The sequence below is a fragment of the Schistocerca americana genome, chromosome 8 (genome assembly GCF_021461395.2).
Source record: "Schistocerca americana isolate TAMUIC-IGC-003095 chromosome 8, iqSchAmer2.1, whole genome shotgun sequence".
Classification (NCBI taxonomy): Eukaryota; Metazoa; Arthropoda; class Insecta; order Orthoptera; family Acrididae; genus Schistocerca; species Schistocerca americana.
In genome coordinates this window covers 211,950,915-211,966,898 of record NC_060126.1, presented here as the reverse complement: position 1 = coordinate 211,966,898, position 15,984 = coordinate 211,950,915, and the positions used below count along the sequence as shown (strand labels likewise).

General features: G+C 39.5%; 2 protein-coding genes across 3 annotated transcripts in view; one reads left to right on the top strand and one right to left on the bottom strand.

Annotated features, from left to right (window-relative positions):
- Positions 1 to 12,607, bottom strand: part of LOC124544880 (AP-4 complex subunit beta-1-like) — a 43,460-nt gene extending 30,853 nt beyond the window's left edge. Inside the window, exons 1-4 of the mRNA XM_047123603.1 lie at positions 12,105 to 12,607; positions 11,913 to 12,028; positions 11,573 to 11,836; positions 306 to 529 (exon numbers count right to left, since the gene is read on the bottom strand). Of these exons, the coding sequence (XP_046979559.1) occupies positions 306 to 529; positions 11,573 to 11,836; positions 11,913 to 12,028; positions 12,105 to 12,191 (691 nt within the window). The 5' untranslated portion in view covers positions 12,192 to 12,607. The remainder of the gene's footprint in view (positions 1 to 305; positions 530 to 11,572; positions 11,837 to 11,912; positions 12,029 to 12,104) is intronic.
- Positions 12,608 to 12,648: 41 nt separating this feature from the next.
- LOC124544882 (nuclear nucleic acid-binding protein C1D) lies at positions 12,649 to 15,642 on the top strand. Of its 2 annotated transcripts, none has more exons than XM_047123604.1 (2): positions 12,649 to 12,766; positions 14,929 to 15,642. In XM_047123604.1, exon 2 carries the CDS (start codon positions 14,950 to 14,952, stop codon positions 15,391 to 15,393), a length of 444 nt encoding a protein of 147 aa, XP_046979560.1. In that variant the 5' UTR covers positions 12,649 to 12,766; positions 14,929 to 14,949; the 3' UTR covers positions 15,394 to 15,642. The 2 variants fall into 2 exon arrangements, with proteins under 2 accessions (XP_046979560.1, XP_046979561.1); XM_047123605.1 differs by lacking the exon at positions 12,649 to 12,766 and adding an exon at positions 12,882 to 12,903.
- Positions 15,643 to 15,984: the final 342 nt, after the last annotated feature.

Genomic DNA, 15,984 nt, shown 5'->3' with positions numbered 1-15,984 from the left:
CCTGAGACAGAGAAATGTCATGTTGGGAAGGTGCAGATCACCAGCTGTACACCCGATCTCAATGAGATGACAATGAACCACAGGGAAAGTCTAAGAGGTTACATCCATACATAATGTGTTTACATGCTCTGCTCAACAAAAACAAAACTTATCTTTCTAAGAAACTGAAAGCAAAACATCAAAAAACATAGTCTGAGTAACTTAAATGCTATACAAACGAGATGATTGACTGCACATTTTTCCAGTTCAGGACACAAATGAGAAAAATGACCAAGCAAAGAGAGTCCTTTTTGGCTAATACCTACTAAGAATGAAGAATAGCTCATCTTCAGTGGCAGGTTTGTGTTTTGCCAGAAACTGAAGAACTGTAGCCAGCTGTGGATGAGGCAGCATTGGAAGGCGATGTAGCAAATACCTCGCCATGCTTCGACTGACCACCACACCACCTTCTGATGCCAGCACTGTGTCCAAAACCAGCAGGCAGTTTGTGGACACAACTGGGTCCTCGTCACGAATTGTCTCATACAGCCTGGTAAATTATTATCATGAACTTAACCTGTGACTTAAGAGGTGTTTGTTACCAGTAGGCAACAATTAATTACAAAAAAATGGTTCAAATGGCTCTGAGCGCTATGGGATTTAACATCTGAGGTCATCAGTCCCCTAGAACTTAGAACTACTTAAACCTAACTAACCTAAGGACATCACACACATCCATGCCCGAGGATGGATTCGGGGACGAAATTGACACTTTTTTCAGATTTTCACCTATTACTCAGAAATTGTGTGTCCTACTGAAAACGTTTCCCCGTACCAATATGAAAGAAAATTAAATTTTGCTTAAATGTCAAAATCAGTGCAGCTATTTGGTCGCAATCAGTTGTCAAGATTAGGTCATTTTCACCAACTTGACTAAAAAGTCAGCTCCAACACCTATAACTCAAAAATGGGTGCTCCAAATGAAAAACCATCAAGTTACCAGACTTACAGATCATGAAATTTCATGTTACAAAAGTATCTAGTTTAGAGTTTTAGGCACTATTAAGCATTCATACACTTGAAAGCCAAAGTAATTTTTCTTTCTTTCTTTTTTTTCTTTTTCTTTTTTAAACGAAGTTATTCAGAAAAATGAAATTTCCAGTGGGAAGACAGCTCTCTCATGAGCACATACTTGTTTTGTATGTATATATTTTTAATTTCCATCATCTGTGTGTATTTTAGTCATTTTTTTCGATGCTTTAATCAGTAAGAGTGGTTTGCTAAAATGAAAATCAAGCACAGAGTAATGACCAATATGTATTTACATATGAGTAATATAAAAATTTGTACAAACGAACAAATAATAGGGCATGACAATATTAAGAAACACAATTTAAATATCAGAGATTCACATTTTATCAAATTTCAATTTCGTTCAGATCACCAGGGAGACTACGGCAGGTTCCGGTCCAGCACGCGATCTTCAGGATCCCATGTGGCTACCTCACCAACTTCTTTGTTCTGTAACATATCTTTGATCTCATCCTTGTCGAACTTGAATAATGAAACTTGAATTACGAGATACTGTTATTGGGGTAGCTGAAATGTGAGCTGATGACTGGGCTTGTGAAGTATTGGAATGTATCCCTGATAAGGATCTTTGCACTAAAAATACAGCTGTGGAAACAGCTATTTCCCACGATGCTTAGCCTGACAGTGTGGCAATCTTGAGTGAGGACTTTGATGTGCTTGTTCTCCTAATGGGTCAAAAACAACTACAACAACTTATACTTCCACAAACTGGGAAGAGGGATCAGCACAGGATGGGATACCATTACTAAACCTTACAAAGCAACAGTTGCACCTCAAAATGCAAGCAGCTGAATTCATTAAATCCTCAGTCTCTCAAGATATAACAACACAGGCAGGGGAAAAGCTAATGTTAGCACTGTATGGGAATTCCAACTGCTCGACTTCGGATAAGCTCAGTTAAGAGCTTTTTGTACAGTCTGCCTCAAGACAATCTTTCAAACTTTAAAGTCTACTGCCAACATCAGATGCAGGAAGGTGGTACTCATTGTGATCCTACCATCAAGCAAAATCTTGGCAGGGAAAGAAAACTGATGCATGCCAGTGAGGCTGGAAGAAAATCTAATCAGGCTTGTTTCCCATGACAATGATGAAAGATGCGGCACCACACATACAACTGAACATTGTTTTCTGCATATGGAAAGCAGAATGCACAGCAGTATGTTGATGATGTAAATTGGACTGAACTGCTCCTCGACATGCAAACACTGTTGTGGCTTATCTTGCAAGAATGCCCCAGAAATTGAGTTTCATGAGGATTAGGAAGAGATTGAAGATATGTTCCAAGCCAAGGAAGCTGGTGAAAGAGCCACAATGGATCCTGGAGATCAGATGCTGGACTGGGACCTGCCGTCTCCCAAAAACCCTTGATGGAATTGAAATTTTATAAAATGTAAATCTCTGATATTTAAATCGCATTTTTTTTCTTTTTCTTTACTATTGTCATGCCCTTTCATTAGTTCATTTGTACAATTTTTTACATTACTCATACATAAATACGTGCTGCACTAAATTTAACCCTGCCAGGTCAGTAGTTTTGCAAGTCGACACTTCTTCCTACAGAATCCGTGCTGTCCTTTTGGACAGAATTGGCACTCATGACAAACCTATTGCTTTTGCCTCAAAGTTATTAACTCAAACTCAGTGCAATTATTGAAAAAGAGGCTCTTGCTATTGTGTATGGTGTGACAAAATACCATCACTGTTTGTAAGGTTGCACGTTCTATTTAGTGACAGATCAAAAGCCTCTGCAGTCCTTGTTTCATCTGACAAAGCTGGTTCCTACACACACTGCTCAAAAATTGCAACAATGGGCTTTGTTGCTTTTGCAGTATTAGTATGAAATTGTGTACAGACCTACTGCAAAGCATGGCAATGCAGACACCCTATCTCGCCTTCCGATTGGCCCAGACTCTGATTTTGATGTATCTGCTGCATCTTGTTGCCAAATCAATGTGCAGGACTCTGAATTGCTGGAATGTTTTCCCTTGCACTGCAGAAAAATTGCAGAGGCCATGGAAGCAGATCCAGATCTGAAGATTTTGTTACATTACACTCGCATGTCATGGCCTCATTCATTAAACAGTATCCAGAACTCAGTTTTGCACCAATATTTTGCACATCAGAATAACCTTTCAGTTCCACAGGGTGTGATTCTAGTTCAAAATGACAGTGGACAATTGCGTATGCTTATCCCAAAGTGTTGCAAAAGGATGTGTTGTGGTTGCTCCACCAAGGACATTGTGGAATTGTTCGCACTAAACAGTTAGTGCACCGGCACTGTACTTGGCAGGGCATGGATGCCCACATTGAACACATGTCAGCACAGTGTCGCGCATGCACGGAGAACCAATTTGCTCCACCACAGACATTCTTGTCTTGTCTTAAGACTCAATTGCAATGGCCATGATTGCACATTGACTTTGCAGGACCATTTTGGAACACTTGTTGGCTGACAGTGGTAGACTCTTTTAGTAAGTTTCCATTTGAGGTGCCTATGGCTTCTATCACATCACGTAGCACCATTCAAGCATTGTCCTCCATATTTTGCATAGAAGGTTTGCCAGAAGTACTTGTGTCGGACAACAGATCACAGCTCACTTCATGTGGCTTTGATCTGTTTCACCCGCAATCCAGTGAGCAAGCAGAATGCTTCGTATGCACTTTCAAGCAATGGATGGCTAAGCTTCACACCACCCACACACCGGAACAGACGCTGCAACTCTTTCTCACCTCCTATTGCTCCCACCTACGAGATGGACCATCACCGGTGGAACTTCTGCATGGCCGCTGCTGTCGGACATTGCTACACTTGCTACACACACCGCAGCATCCGGCGCTGTCAATGGTCCACAAGTATCACTTTGCGCCACGTGATAGGGTTCTTTTCAGGGTTTATGGCAACTGTAGACACTGGGAAAGAGGAATGATCCAGGAACGCATCGACTCTTACATGTACTTAAATTGCAGGTCCCTATAGTTTGCAGCACCACCACCAGAACCAAATTCGCGCATGTCATTTGCCTCACAATTCTGCTGCTTTTCTTCCCCCAGATTCACAGCTTCACGGGACAGTGCGGCCTTCGCAGTTGCCCACTGGTGCCACCAGGGCACCCCAGGAGGAGTGTATGGACAATGTGCCCTCACCCCTGCTGTCGCCATGGACCTGGGCATGCCGTCACCATCATTGCCCCAGCGCGTGTCCTCAGGTCTGGATGTGTGCCCTGGCATCAGTTACTGTTGCCTCACAAGCCAGATTGTGGGGTAAAGTTGGGAGCATGCTGTCCTCCACGACTACAACTATGTCCAGCATCCTGCCTCCCTCCAAATCGTTGTTCGCAGCCTCACTACACAACAATGGTGATGCACTTCGGAGGGGAGAAATTTGCTGGTGTAAGCAGGTGCCAACACAGCAGGTGGCAAAGAGTTTGTGAGAAGATCGATAGAGGCCAAAGACAGAATCGCAAGAAACACGCCGCCAATGCCCTCTCGGCTGCCAGTATTTAGATCGCCACTGAGGACCAAAGGTCCCAGTCACTCATTGAGTGGGCCAATGAGTTGAGTCGTCAGTCACAGCCCAGTGGGAGTCACAGCAGCATAAGCTCAGCCTCTAGCTCAGAGTCAGGCAGAACATAGCAACCAGAGTAGCGTACATAGCCGACTTGTACTTCACCAGCAGTGAGACTAACCTGGACTATTATAGAGTATCTGTACCACAACACTTGGATTATCTTGAGTTAAGTAGCTTTCTTGTTGTTGTTGTTGTTGTTGTGTTCTTCAGTCGTGAGACTTTATTTGATGCAGTTCTCCATTCTACTCTATCCTGTGCAAGCTTCATCATATCCCAGTACCTACTGCAGCCTACATCCTTCTGAATCTGCTTAGTGTATTCATCTCTTGGCCTCCCTCTACGATTTTTACCCTCCACTCTGCTCTCCAATACTAAAATTGGTGATCCCTTGATGCCTCAGAACATGTCCTACCAACCGGTCCCTTCTTCTTATCAAGTTGTGCCACATCTCTTCTCCCCAATTCTATTCAATACCTCCTCATTAGTTATGTGATCTACCCATCTAATCTTCAGCATTCTTCTGTAGCACCACATTTCAAAAGCTTCTATTCTGTTCTTGTCCAAACTATTTATCGTCCATGTTTCACTTCCATACATGGCTAGACACTCCATACAAATACTTTCAGAAACGACTTCCTGACATTTACATCTATACTTGATGTTAAGAAATTTATCTTCTTCAGAAATGCTTTTCTTGCCATTGCCAGTCTACATTTTATATCCTATCTACTTTGACCATCATCAGTTATTTTGCTCCCCAAATAGCAAAACTCCTTTACTACTTTAAGTCTCTCATTTGCTAACCTAATTCCCTCAGCATCACCCGACTTAATTCGACTACATTCCATTATCCTCGTTTTACTTTTGTTGATGTTCATCTTATACCCTCCTTTCAAAACACTGTCCATTCCGTTCAACTGCTCTTCCAAGTCCTTTGCTGTCTCTGACAGAATTACAATGTCATCGGCGAACCTCAAAGTTTTTATTTCTTCTCCATGGATTTTGATTCCTACTCCGAACTTTTCTTTTGTTTCCTTTACTGCTTGCTCAATATAAAAATTGAATAGCATCGGGGAGAGGCTACAACCCTGTCTCACTCCCTTCCCAACCACTGCTTCCCTTTCATGCTCCCCGACTCTTATAACTGCCATCTGGTTTCTGTACAGATTATAAATAGCCTTTCGCTCCTTGTATTTTACCCCTGCCACTTTCAGAATTTGAAAGACAGTATTCCAGTCAACATTGTCAAATGCTTTCTCCAAGTCTACAAATGCTAGAAACATATGTTTGCCTTTCCTTAATCTTTCTTCTAGGATAAGCCTTACAATCAGTATTACCTCGTGTTCCAACATTTCTACGGAATCCAAACTCATCTTCCCCGAGGTCGGCTTCTACCAGTTTTTCCATTCGTCTGTAAAGAATTCGCTTTAGTATTTTGCAGCTGTGACTTATTAAACTGATAGTTCGGTAATTTTCACATCTGTCAACACCTGCTTTCTTTGGGATTGGAATTATTATATTCTTCTTTAAGTCCGAGGGAATTTCACCTGTCTCATACATCTTGCTTCCACCTAATATATAACAAGCTGAATTAGTTCTTCTTGCAAACACTACAACCATACATACAGCACCACAAGAAATGGTAATCAAAATTCTTGAAAGCATCATCGACTGGTTTTCTGTGAATGGTCTCGCTCTCAATTTTAAAAGCACTCCATGTATTCAGTTCTGCACAATAATAAGTGTAACACAGGGTGAGGAAGTAACAAAAAAAGGGTGGAAACTTCTATACTGATGAGAGTTTTAACTGGGAAAGGCACATTTTTGAACTCTTAAAACAAATTATCTCTGCCACATTTGCACTTGAAATCATTGCAAATCTTGATGAGAGACAAGTCAGGAAGTTGATATATTTTGCATATTTTTCATTCAATAATAGCTTATGGATTAATGTTATGTGGTAAATTATCTCTTGTCTTCATCACTCAAAAATGTGCTGTTAGATTAATATGTGGAGCTTATCCACAATCATCTTATAGACATCTGTTTAAGGAGTTGGGCATTTTGACTACCGCTTCACAGTATATTTATTCTACCATTAAGTTTGCTGTAAATAATCCATTACCGTTCAAAAGGAACAACGGTGTTCATAATTAGTACACACTAATCTTATTCTTAGCACAAAAGAGGTGAATAATGCTCAACTAAAATTTTTGTTCACTTATCCAGGATACAAAATGTCTGAGACAGAAAAGTAAAACTTTAAAATAAAATGAATAAGCTTCTCCCTGATATTTCTTTTATTCCATAGAAGAATTTCTGTTATTGTAATGTGTAAAAGGTGGTAGGCAGAAATTGCTAACTCACATCTGTATACTTAAAAAAAAGTAGTTCAGCCTTTAGCCACAGCTACAAATTAAATTTTTGATTTGAATCTAAAATGACTTGTTGCACATCATCATGATTTCTCAAGCAAATGTTTCATGGAATGTGAAACTAACTAACTACCTGACTAACTAACAACAATGATTACCAGAGTTCAAAGAACGATTAAAATAAGAAGAAATATATCTATGTTCAGTAAACTAGGGAAAAAAAGAAATCAGTACTGTTATATCTCAGGGAGGAACTTGAAACTTTCAGCACAGGACAGGAGCATGTAGAGGAGCTGTGGCTTAAGTTTAAAAGAACAGTTGACCATGCAGTGCATAGATATGTTCCCAGCAGAACAGTTCATAATGGGACAGAACCTCCGTGGTATACAGTCAATGTAAAGAAACTTCTAAAGAAACAGAGATTACTGCATCATACATGTAAAATGAAATGTACGGCCATAGACATGTAGATGCTGAATGAGGAATGTTTGGGTGACAAGAGAGCAATGCATGATGCCTTCAGTGACTACCGTAGCAGAATATTGTCAAGTGATCATTCACAAAACCTGAAGAAATTCTCGTCATATGTAAATGCTGTTAGTGGCACCAAAGCTAGTGTTCAGTCCCTAGTGAATGAGAACGAACTGAATTGCGGGTAGCAAAGCAAAGCTAAAACGCTTAACTCTGTTTTTAAATGTTTCTTTGCAAAGGAACACCCAAAAGAATTGCCCCAGTTTAAATCGCTGTACCACTGAAAAGAGGAGGGAAACAAGTATTTTTATCAGTGGTGTTGGAAAAATACTTAAATCATTAAAATTTACCAAATCTCCTGGGCCCAAAAGAATTCCTGTCAGATTCTATACTGAATTTGCCACTGAGTTAGCCCCTCTTCTAATTATAATCTGTCATAGATCCCGCAAACAAAAAACGGTACCCAGTTCTTGGAAAAAGACAAAAGTAGTAGAAGTGATCCACAAAACTACCATCCAATATCCCTGTCAGCGATTTGTTTTAGAATTTTAGAAGATACGAGGTGCTATCCAAAATTTTTGGAACTGGTGCTGCCATCTGCTGAAAACCTTACCTTTGGACTAATGGCCACCATCACCTCGAAATAGTTCCCATCCGCACGTACACACCGGTTCCAGTGCTTCTGCCACTGATCAAACATTTTCTGGAAGCCCTGACCTTTGAGGGTGTTTATCACCGCCAGCGATGCTTCTTGAATCCTCTCTAGAGCGTCGAACCAATGGTCTTTCAACTTGAGTTTCAGTTTAGGGAATAGCGTGAAGTTGCAAGGGGCCAAATTTGGCGAGTACGGTGGGTGGGGTACAACTGCCATGTTGTTTTTTGCCAAAAAGGTCCTGGTGAGCAAGGACATGTGACACGGCGCATTGTCGTGATGCAGCAGCCAGTTCCCTTGATGCCAAAGTTCAGGCCATCATTGCTGCATGTTTTCATGGAGCCGTCGCAAAACGTCACAGTAGTATGCAGAATTCACTGTTTCGTTGGGTGGGACGAATTCTTTCTGCACAATTCCCTTGGTATCAAAGAAAATGATGATCATGCTCCTCACCTGTCCTTTTTTGGGTCTTGGAGAGCCCGGGCTCTTCCACTGGGACGATTGTTGCTTTGTCTCTGAGTCATAACCGTAAATCCAGTTCTCGTCGTAGTGATAACCCGTGACAAGAAGGTTGGATCATCAGATGCGGTCTGATGAAGGTCCGTGCACACTTGAACACGCTGTGCCTTCTGATTGGCAGTCAAGATCCTTGGCACAAATTTTGCAGCGACATGATGCATGTCCAATTCATTAGTCAACATTCGTTGACATGTCCCATAACCAATACCCACTTCATCCACAAGGTCTTGAATGGTTTGACGTCGATCCACATAAACTAACTGTTGAAGTTTGGCAACAATTTCAGGCATTGTGTGGCTAACGGACCTACCAGTGTGAGCATCATCATCATCGTCTGTATGGCCAGCCCTGAACCGAGCATGCCATTCAAACACACACGTATGGCTCATGCTCTGTCCCCCAAACACTTGTTGAATCATTGCAATGATTTCCATAGCACTTTTTCTGAGATTCACACAAAATTTGATATATATGCACTGTTCTTTCCGCGGATCCACACACCAAACACAGAGTATTACAGAAATCACTGAACACACAACACATCCTCCCAGCAGAATGCCACTCTGCACACTGACTCATCAGATATGCAGCTCTTGCCACCTAGCAGTGCACAGATCTACTACTCCTACTTTCCAGATGGCAGCACCAGTCTCAAAAATTTTGGATTCCACCTCATACTCTGAGCTCACACATAATGAGGTACCTTGAACAGAATGACCTCCTCAATGCCAACCAGCATTGTTTTCAAAAACATCAATCATGTGAAACTACTCTCACTTTTCTTATATGCCATACTGAAAGCTTTGGATCGAGGCAATCAGGTACATGCAGTATTTCTTGCTTTCCGAAAAGCATTTGACTCAGAATCATACCTATGCTTCTTGTCACAAGTATGATCATATGGGGTATGAACTGAAATTTGTGACTGGAGGTTATGGTAGTGAGAATGCAGCATGTTATCTTGAATGGAGAGTTATGGTTAGATGTAGAAGTAACGTTGGGTGCATCCCAGGGAAGTGTGTTGGGACCCTTGCTGTTCCTGTTGACCTTGCAGACAATATTAGTGGTAAAATCAGGCTTTTTGCAGATGATGCAGTTATCTATAATGATGAAATCTGAAAGAAGGTACATAAATATTCAGTCACATCTTTATAAGATTTCTAAGTGGTGCAGAAATGTAAAATTTTGAACTTCACAAAATGCAAAAAATTTAGTATCCTATAACAAAAATGAGTCAGCCAACTCAAATACCAGGGTGTAACACTATAGGGATATGAAGTGGAATGATCATAGAGATTCAGCTGCGGGTAAAGCAGGCAGCAGACTTCAGTTTATTGGTAGAATACTGTGGAAGTGTAATCAGCCTTCAAAAGACATTGCTTACAAATTACATGTGCGACCAGTCATTGAATATTGCTGAAATGTGTGGAATCTGTACCAGATAGAATTAACAGGGGATATTTAACATGTACAGAGAAGGGCAGCACAATTAGTTACAGGTTTGTTTAATCAATGGGTGAGTGTCACAGAGATACTGAAGGGACAGAGCTGGAAGACTCGGTAACATAGACGTAAACTATCCCGAGAAAGTATATTAATAAAGTTTCAAGAACCAGTTTTAAATGATGACTCTAGGAACATACTACAATTTCCTATGTATCGCTCACATATGGATTGTGAAGATAAGATTAGAATAATTACTGTGTGCACTGAGGCATTCAAACAATCATTCTTCCCGCACACCACACATGAATGGGACAGAAAGAAACACTATAAATGGTACAGTGGAACATGCCATCTGGCATGCACCTCACACTGGTTTGCACAGTATAGATGTAGATATGTCTGTTTCAATTAACGAGTTTAAACACATGTTGATTCTAATATTAATATAAACAAAAATAACTCATGAAAATGATCAGCAAGTGAGCTGTAAACTCACTTAGGCTAAAAAGTTTATTTCCTTTGTAAATCTGCTGATACATTCAATTACTCAGTGGGATGTCAGTTATTCAGTTAAAGCATATGGAAAATATAAAACTCAACATGTACTCAAGCATGTTAGAGTACGGTATGTGAAAAACACAGGGGGTTTGATTTTTTTTTTTGGGGGGGGGGGGGGGGGGGAGGGGGGGGGGGGGTAAGGGAAGAAGAAAGAAGAAGAAACATAGAATTGAGCCCAGAAGTACGATTCAATGTGATATGATAGACAGTGGGTTTTATCCATGCATACAATGACATGGATAATCTGTGGTCTGTGACATACTGACCCTTAATATGGCATGTGACTAACTTTCACACAAACCACACTCTGTGAGATACACTTCTAATCAAAGCACTGATGACATTTCTGTAACTTTAATACAGAGTACTTGTGGAGATTGCAATAGCATCTCTGTTCATTCTAATCGAGTTTGCAGCATCACAAATCAGTCTGTGCAAACTGAATCACTGTCATAAAAATGAGAATAGTATCATTCATTCAATGCCTATAAAGATGTCTGTTGCCACAGCTGATGTAGCTGTGGCATTGTACTAAGGAGAACAGAACATCTGTCAAAACTGACAGCATTTATTCTGCTTCTATATCAGCTTTCCAAATGCAGATTATGGAGAAAGATTGATCTGTAACATACCCCAAGGTCTAGGTTAGACTGGGAGGTGGCAGTTTGGTCATTAGTTGGTGAGCCATGCACTGATATGGTGAGAATATTTGTTATGGTGCGTGTTTTACACATATTAGAAGTTGATAAGTAGTTTATGTCTGCAGTTTTTATGAAATAATGGGCAACAGCAGAAGGTTGGTATCAACAGGTTCAATATTTCTGCTAACTTAGAATTTAATGTGCATAAGAAATATACCTTAACTAAGTTATTGCCATTCTTCCTGAATTTATCAATATGAGTAGTAATTACCTGTCTATCATTCCAATATCCTGAAGCAAATTGGGCATTTCTTTGAAGATTTTACTACAACCCAACACAGCAGCATTGCGTACTTTGGGATGCCTGTCCTTCAGAGCTGCATCAACAACAGGTCCCACATATTCTTGTAAAAGTGGTGGCAAGCTGCACAATGTAGATACAGCTACACGCTTCACTTCTGGATTGGGATCACGGCAGTCATTCAGGACTGTATTTACAACTAAAACAGCAGCATCAGGTTGTGCTTTACATATTCTGAAAAGACCAGAAATATCGTAGCACTCACATAGCGAACTGAAAAAGAATTTGTTTCCTAATATCATTCGGTTACCTCGGTAAAATTCCGTAGATTGTAAACTTGACGCTAGTGTTGTGAGATGGCAGAAGCTTGACAACCGGACCAATAAGACAAGTTATGTCGCCAGGTGTATTTGCCACTTCTGCGAGCTGCAATTATAGTACGTTTACCAAATCGATATCATATAGAATTATGCGCATCTTAAAAGAGTGTTAATGACCGTACCTGAAGCAACAATATTTTCAGCTCTTGACTATCTGGCTGTTGACTCTCTTTCAGTATTTTCGCTGCTAAGTTTTCTAAGTTGCTCATTTTGCGATCAGCGCATAACACAATGTCCGTCTTATGAAGTCGATGGTTATATGATACCTCCGCGAAAGGTATTCTTTTTTATGTCGACGTTTTTTATTTATATTTTGCTTATATTTGTACCAGTATCAACATCACTGCGTGTTGAACTTGAAATTCCAGATAACTAAAGTATACGATACGATACTGCATAATGCTCGGTTTCCACATACACTGTAAACTGTTGCTTGCAGAGCTTCCCACCCTACCCCCTCTTACACTCGTGCCGGCAAACAAGCACGTACAGTCACCCTGCTGGGTGCTGACACATTTGCTTAGCAAAAATGTTATACAAATTTTCACCGGCAGTGAATACGTGGAAATCCGTACTCCCTTCAAAACTCGTGCCAGGCTGCCAGCTATCTTGCCCGTGGAAATGCCCCTGCTGGCATGCCAGTTATATTTGCCGGACGAATATCTTTGCTTTGGCATTAGTTACTATGTACATGTTCACGTATCTTTGAATATGGTAGAAACGTTTGAAAACAGCGCTGAATTGATAGAGCGTGAGACAGAGGAGGGCAGCTTGGTTGAATCAGGTAATAACTGTATTTACAGATGTCATTTATTTGACCAAAATGTATGTCGTTGCATTGTGTTAGACTTGAGTTTGAGATATTTGAATACTGAGAACTGTCAGCGGCCCATGTGTATTATCTGAGCTTTATGTTTGCCGGTTGGTGTTAATGCTTCGTTATAGTTTACTTAAAAAAGTTAGGTGCAATATTTCTTTTAAACCATACAAAAATGATTATTTGTACTGTTTGAGCATATTTTCGAAATAGCCAAGATGATGATTAATTTCGGTCTAAAATTTGCATGTGCGACATGTTCTCTACTAATATTTATCCTAGTGTGATAGTGTTTTCTGCAAATATGTTTTGCGTAGGAACTGCCCGTCATGATGATATTTGGGAAGACTGGATGCACTGTGTACACACTTTTTGGTTCCTTAATGCAGTGGTTTCCATTGTCTTCTGAGCCCTCATCTCATTGATCACTGCCGATTGTTCTATATTTTTGCATCTTGGGCGTCTGTTTGCTTTTCTGCCCATTTTTGGCAAGATGGTTAGAGGAATGAAGATGTCACACGCCATATAAAAAGCTTTTGAAACCTTAGTCAGATTTTTTATCCAGATTGTTAGCTTTCATTTTGATTGAAGCTAGAAACTTTGGACTAGCTATGAGTGATGTTGTATCAATTTCTTTTTTATAAAATCCATAGGGCTGCAACTGTACGTTTATTATTTAATTTCGTCTTGTAGGCTAACCTGTGTAATGCAGATACTCTAACATTTTTCTTCTGTTCTACACTCCAGTTCTTAAAACAAAAAAGGGTTTGTTTTATTCTCCTATAGTACTGAAAGACGTAGTTACATGTACATACAACTCTGTTAGTGTAGCCTAAAGTGGTAGGAAACATGACACTTTTTTTTTCTTCCCTTAGTGGGATTCTCTGTTGATATGTTTGGAGACAAAATAGATGTCTATATGCATAGAATCATATACCAAAGTTTCATCATAAAACACGGAAGTAGGAATAAAAGAATAAATGTGATTTTTACTGAAACTGTTTCCAGAAAACTTAAGAAAGTTAAAAACATAGAAAGTTAAGTTTTGTTTCTGAATAGTAGCTCAGGGTGAGAGACAAGCTGTCAGTTACTAGAGATGAAAGTAGCTAGAAGTGATAGGTTAATTATGTAAGAATTTCTGTTGGTGTGAGTGAAAATCTGAAGCCTCTGATTAGAGATGATGTCATACGATCTGATTAGTGAAGTTTTCATATGAAGTTTCCAATTCTACCCATCTGCTTTGACCCGTGATTTAAGGGCGTTGTGGTGTGTGACATCATTATGGAAGTTTTTTTCTGTGCGTTATCAATAAATTTTGTTTGTTTGTTTTGGCCATTTTCATTAGATGTTATTGGTTTGCTGTTTGTGGTGCGGTAAGACACTTGATTTATTGTGTGGCTTATGTTGCTAGATATGAATATGACAATTAAATATAATGTTTTGTGTATTTATGGAGTATTAATGTGTTTTAATTAGCCTATGTGGGGATGTTTGATTTTTAGATTTTTGAGGTGGTGTGGTTGTGGTTTTGGTTTTATTTTTCATAGTTGTAGGTGTTGGCTTCTTGGTATAAATAGTTGTGGTTGATCTATATAAGTCAATGGAAATGTCCAATTGCGATTTTCGTAGTTTTAGCTGTAGGTGTTGGTGTTTCGGTATTGGCAGCTGTGGTTGACCAATACAGGTCAAGGGAAATGTCCTAATCCAATTTTTGTCATGTTAGTTGTAGGTGTTGGTGTTTTGGTATCATTTTCTGCAGTTGCCATATACAGGTCGGGAGAAGGGTCCGATTCCTGTAGGTTTTGTTGGTGTAGTGGAATGTTGTAATTTTGTTCTTTTTTGTGAGTTTGCATTCTGAGATTTTGGTGTTTTTTTTCCCATTATGTTTAGCTTGTCCCAACCCTAAAACCACCAGTTTCCCAAGGTTGTCCCATTAGTTTGATTGTATTTTTGGAGGAAGATGTTACTGTCTTATTTATATGTATTTTCGTGTTTGTTTCCATGTGTATGTAGTGGTGTCATAGGTGCGATATTGGAGATGCCATTTCCACCATTTTGATGATGATATGAGTGGAATCAAACATTACTGTAATCCCGTATAATTAATGTGGTGAATTTAATCTTTTCAGTGTTCCTTCAACGGCACTACAATGGCAGAAAACACAATTGATTTTGGAGAGTTATCGACTGATGAAAGCTTAAAGAAATCTGTGACTGAATTGCATGACAGTGTGAAGAAATTTGGTGATTTTCTACAGCTGGCGTGTGAGAAAGATGTTTACAGTAATCTAAGTACAGAGGACCGTGTGAAATATGATTTATTTCTTTCTTACTCACTCAGTACACTTTTTTGGACCTATCTGCGAACCCAGGGTCTTGATCCTACCAAGCATGCTATTAAAGGAGAAATTGAAAGAGTTCGTGGATATAATATACGAGCACGGCAGATACATGAAAGGCGTACCATTATGCCACGTATTGACAAGGCGGCAGCAGGTCGCTTTATCAGAAGTGGCTTGTGGCAGCCAAGGTCTGCTGAAGAACGACAGCAAGAGGAACAACCACCTGATGAATCAGTAGACTCTGTTATGTAACAAATTGTCCACTTATGTATATACTTCAGATGAGTCTTTAAAATTATTATTTATGTATTGTTGATAATTTTATTAGACTAAAGAGTATTTAGTCTAATTTCTTTTGTACACTGAAAACTACTGTTGACAATTCCATCATCAATACTGTCACCTCATAATGTAAATTGTTCATACTTGCCTGTTTTTATGTAAACATGAAACTGTAGGAACTGCTGAGGTGTTAGTAAAAAGGAAACAACCTACTCTAAATTATGTTGATTCTTCAGTAAGTATAGATAATAATAATAATCATAAATATAAACAAGAAAATATTATCAAAACAACATATAGAGTACTCTTTTGTTCAGTGATTACTGTAATTCAGAAGTCTTATTTACCAATATGTTAAGACTGAGATTTTTGTGATAATGAATGGAAAAAGGTTGGGAATAAGGTAACACGTTAGAGATTCATATCCAACCCTATTAGGTTAATTTTCCATTTTATAATTCAACCTAATAACTTTACAAGCTGTGAAATTAGAGATTCCATTAGTTTTGAGAACTTGGAAGAGAGGAAACGGTGGCAGTGAACAGCAGTTGTGCTGTGCAG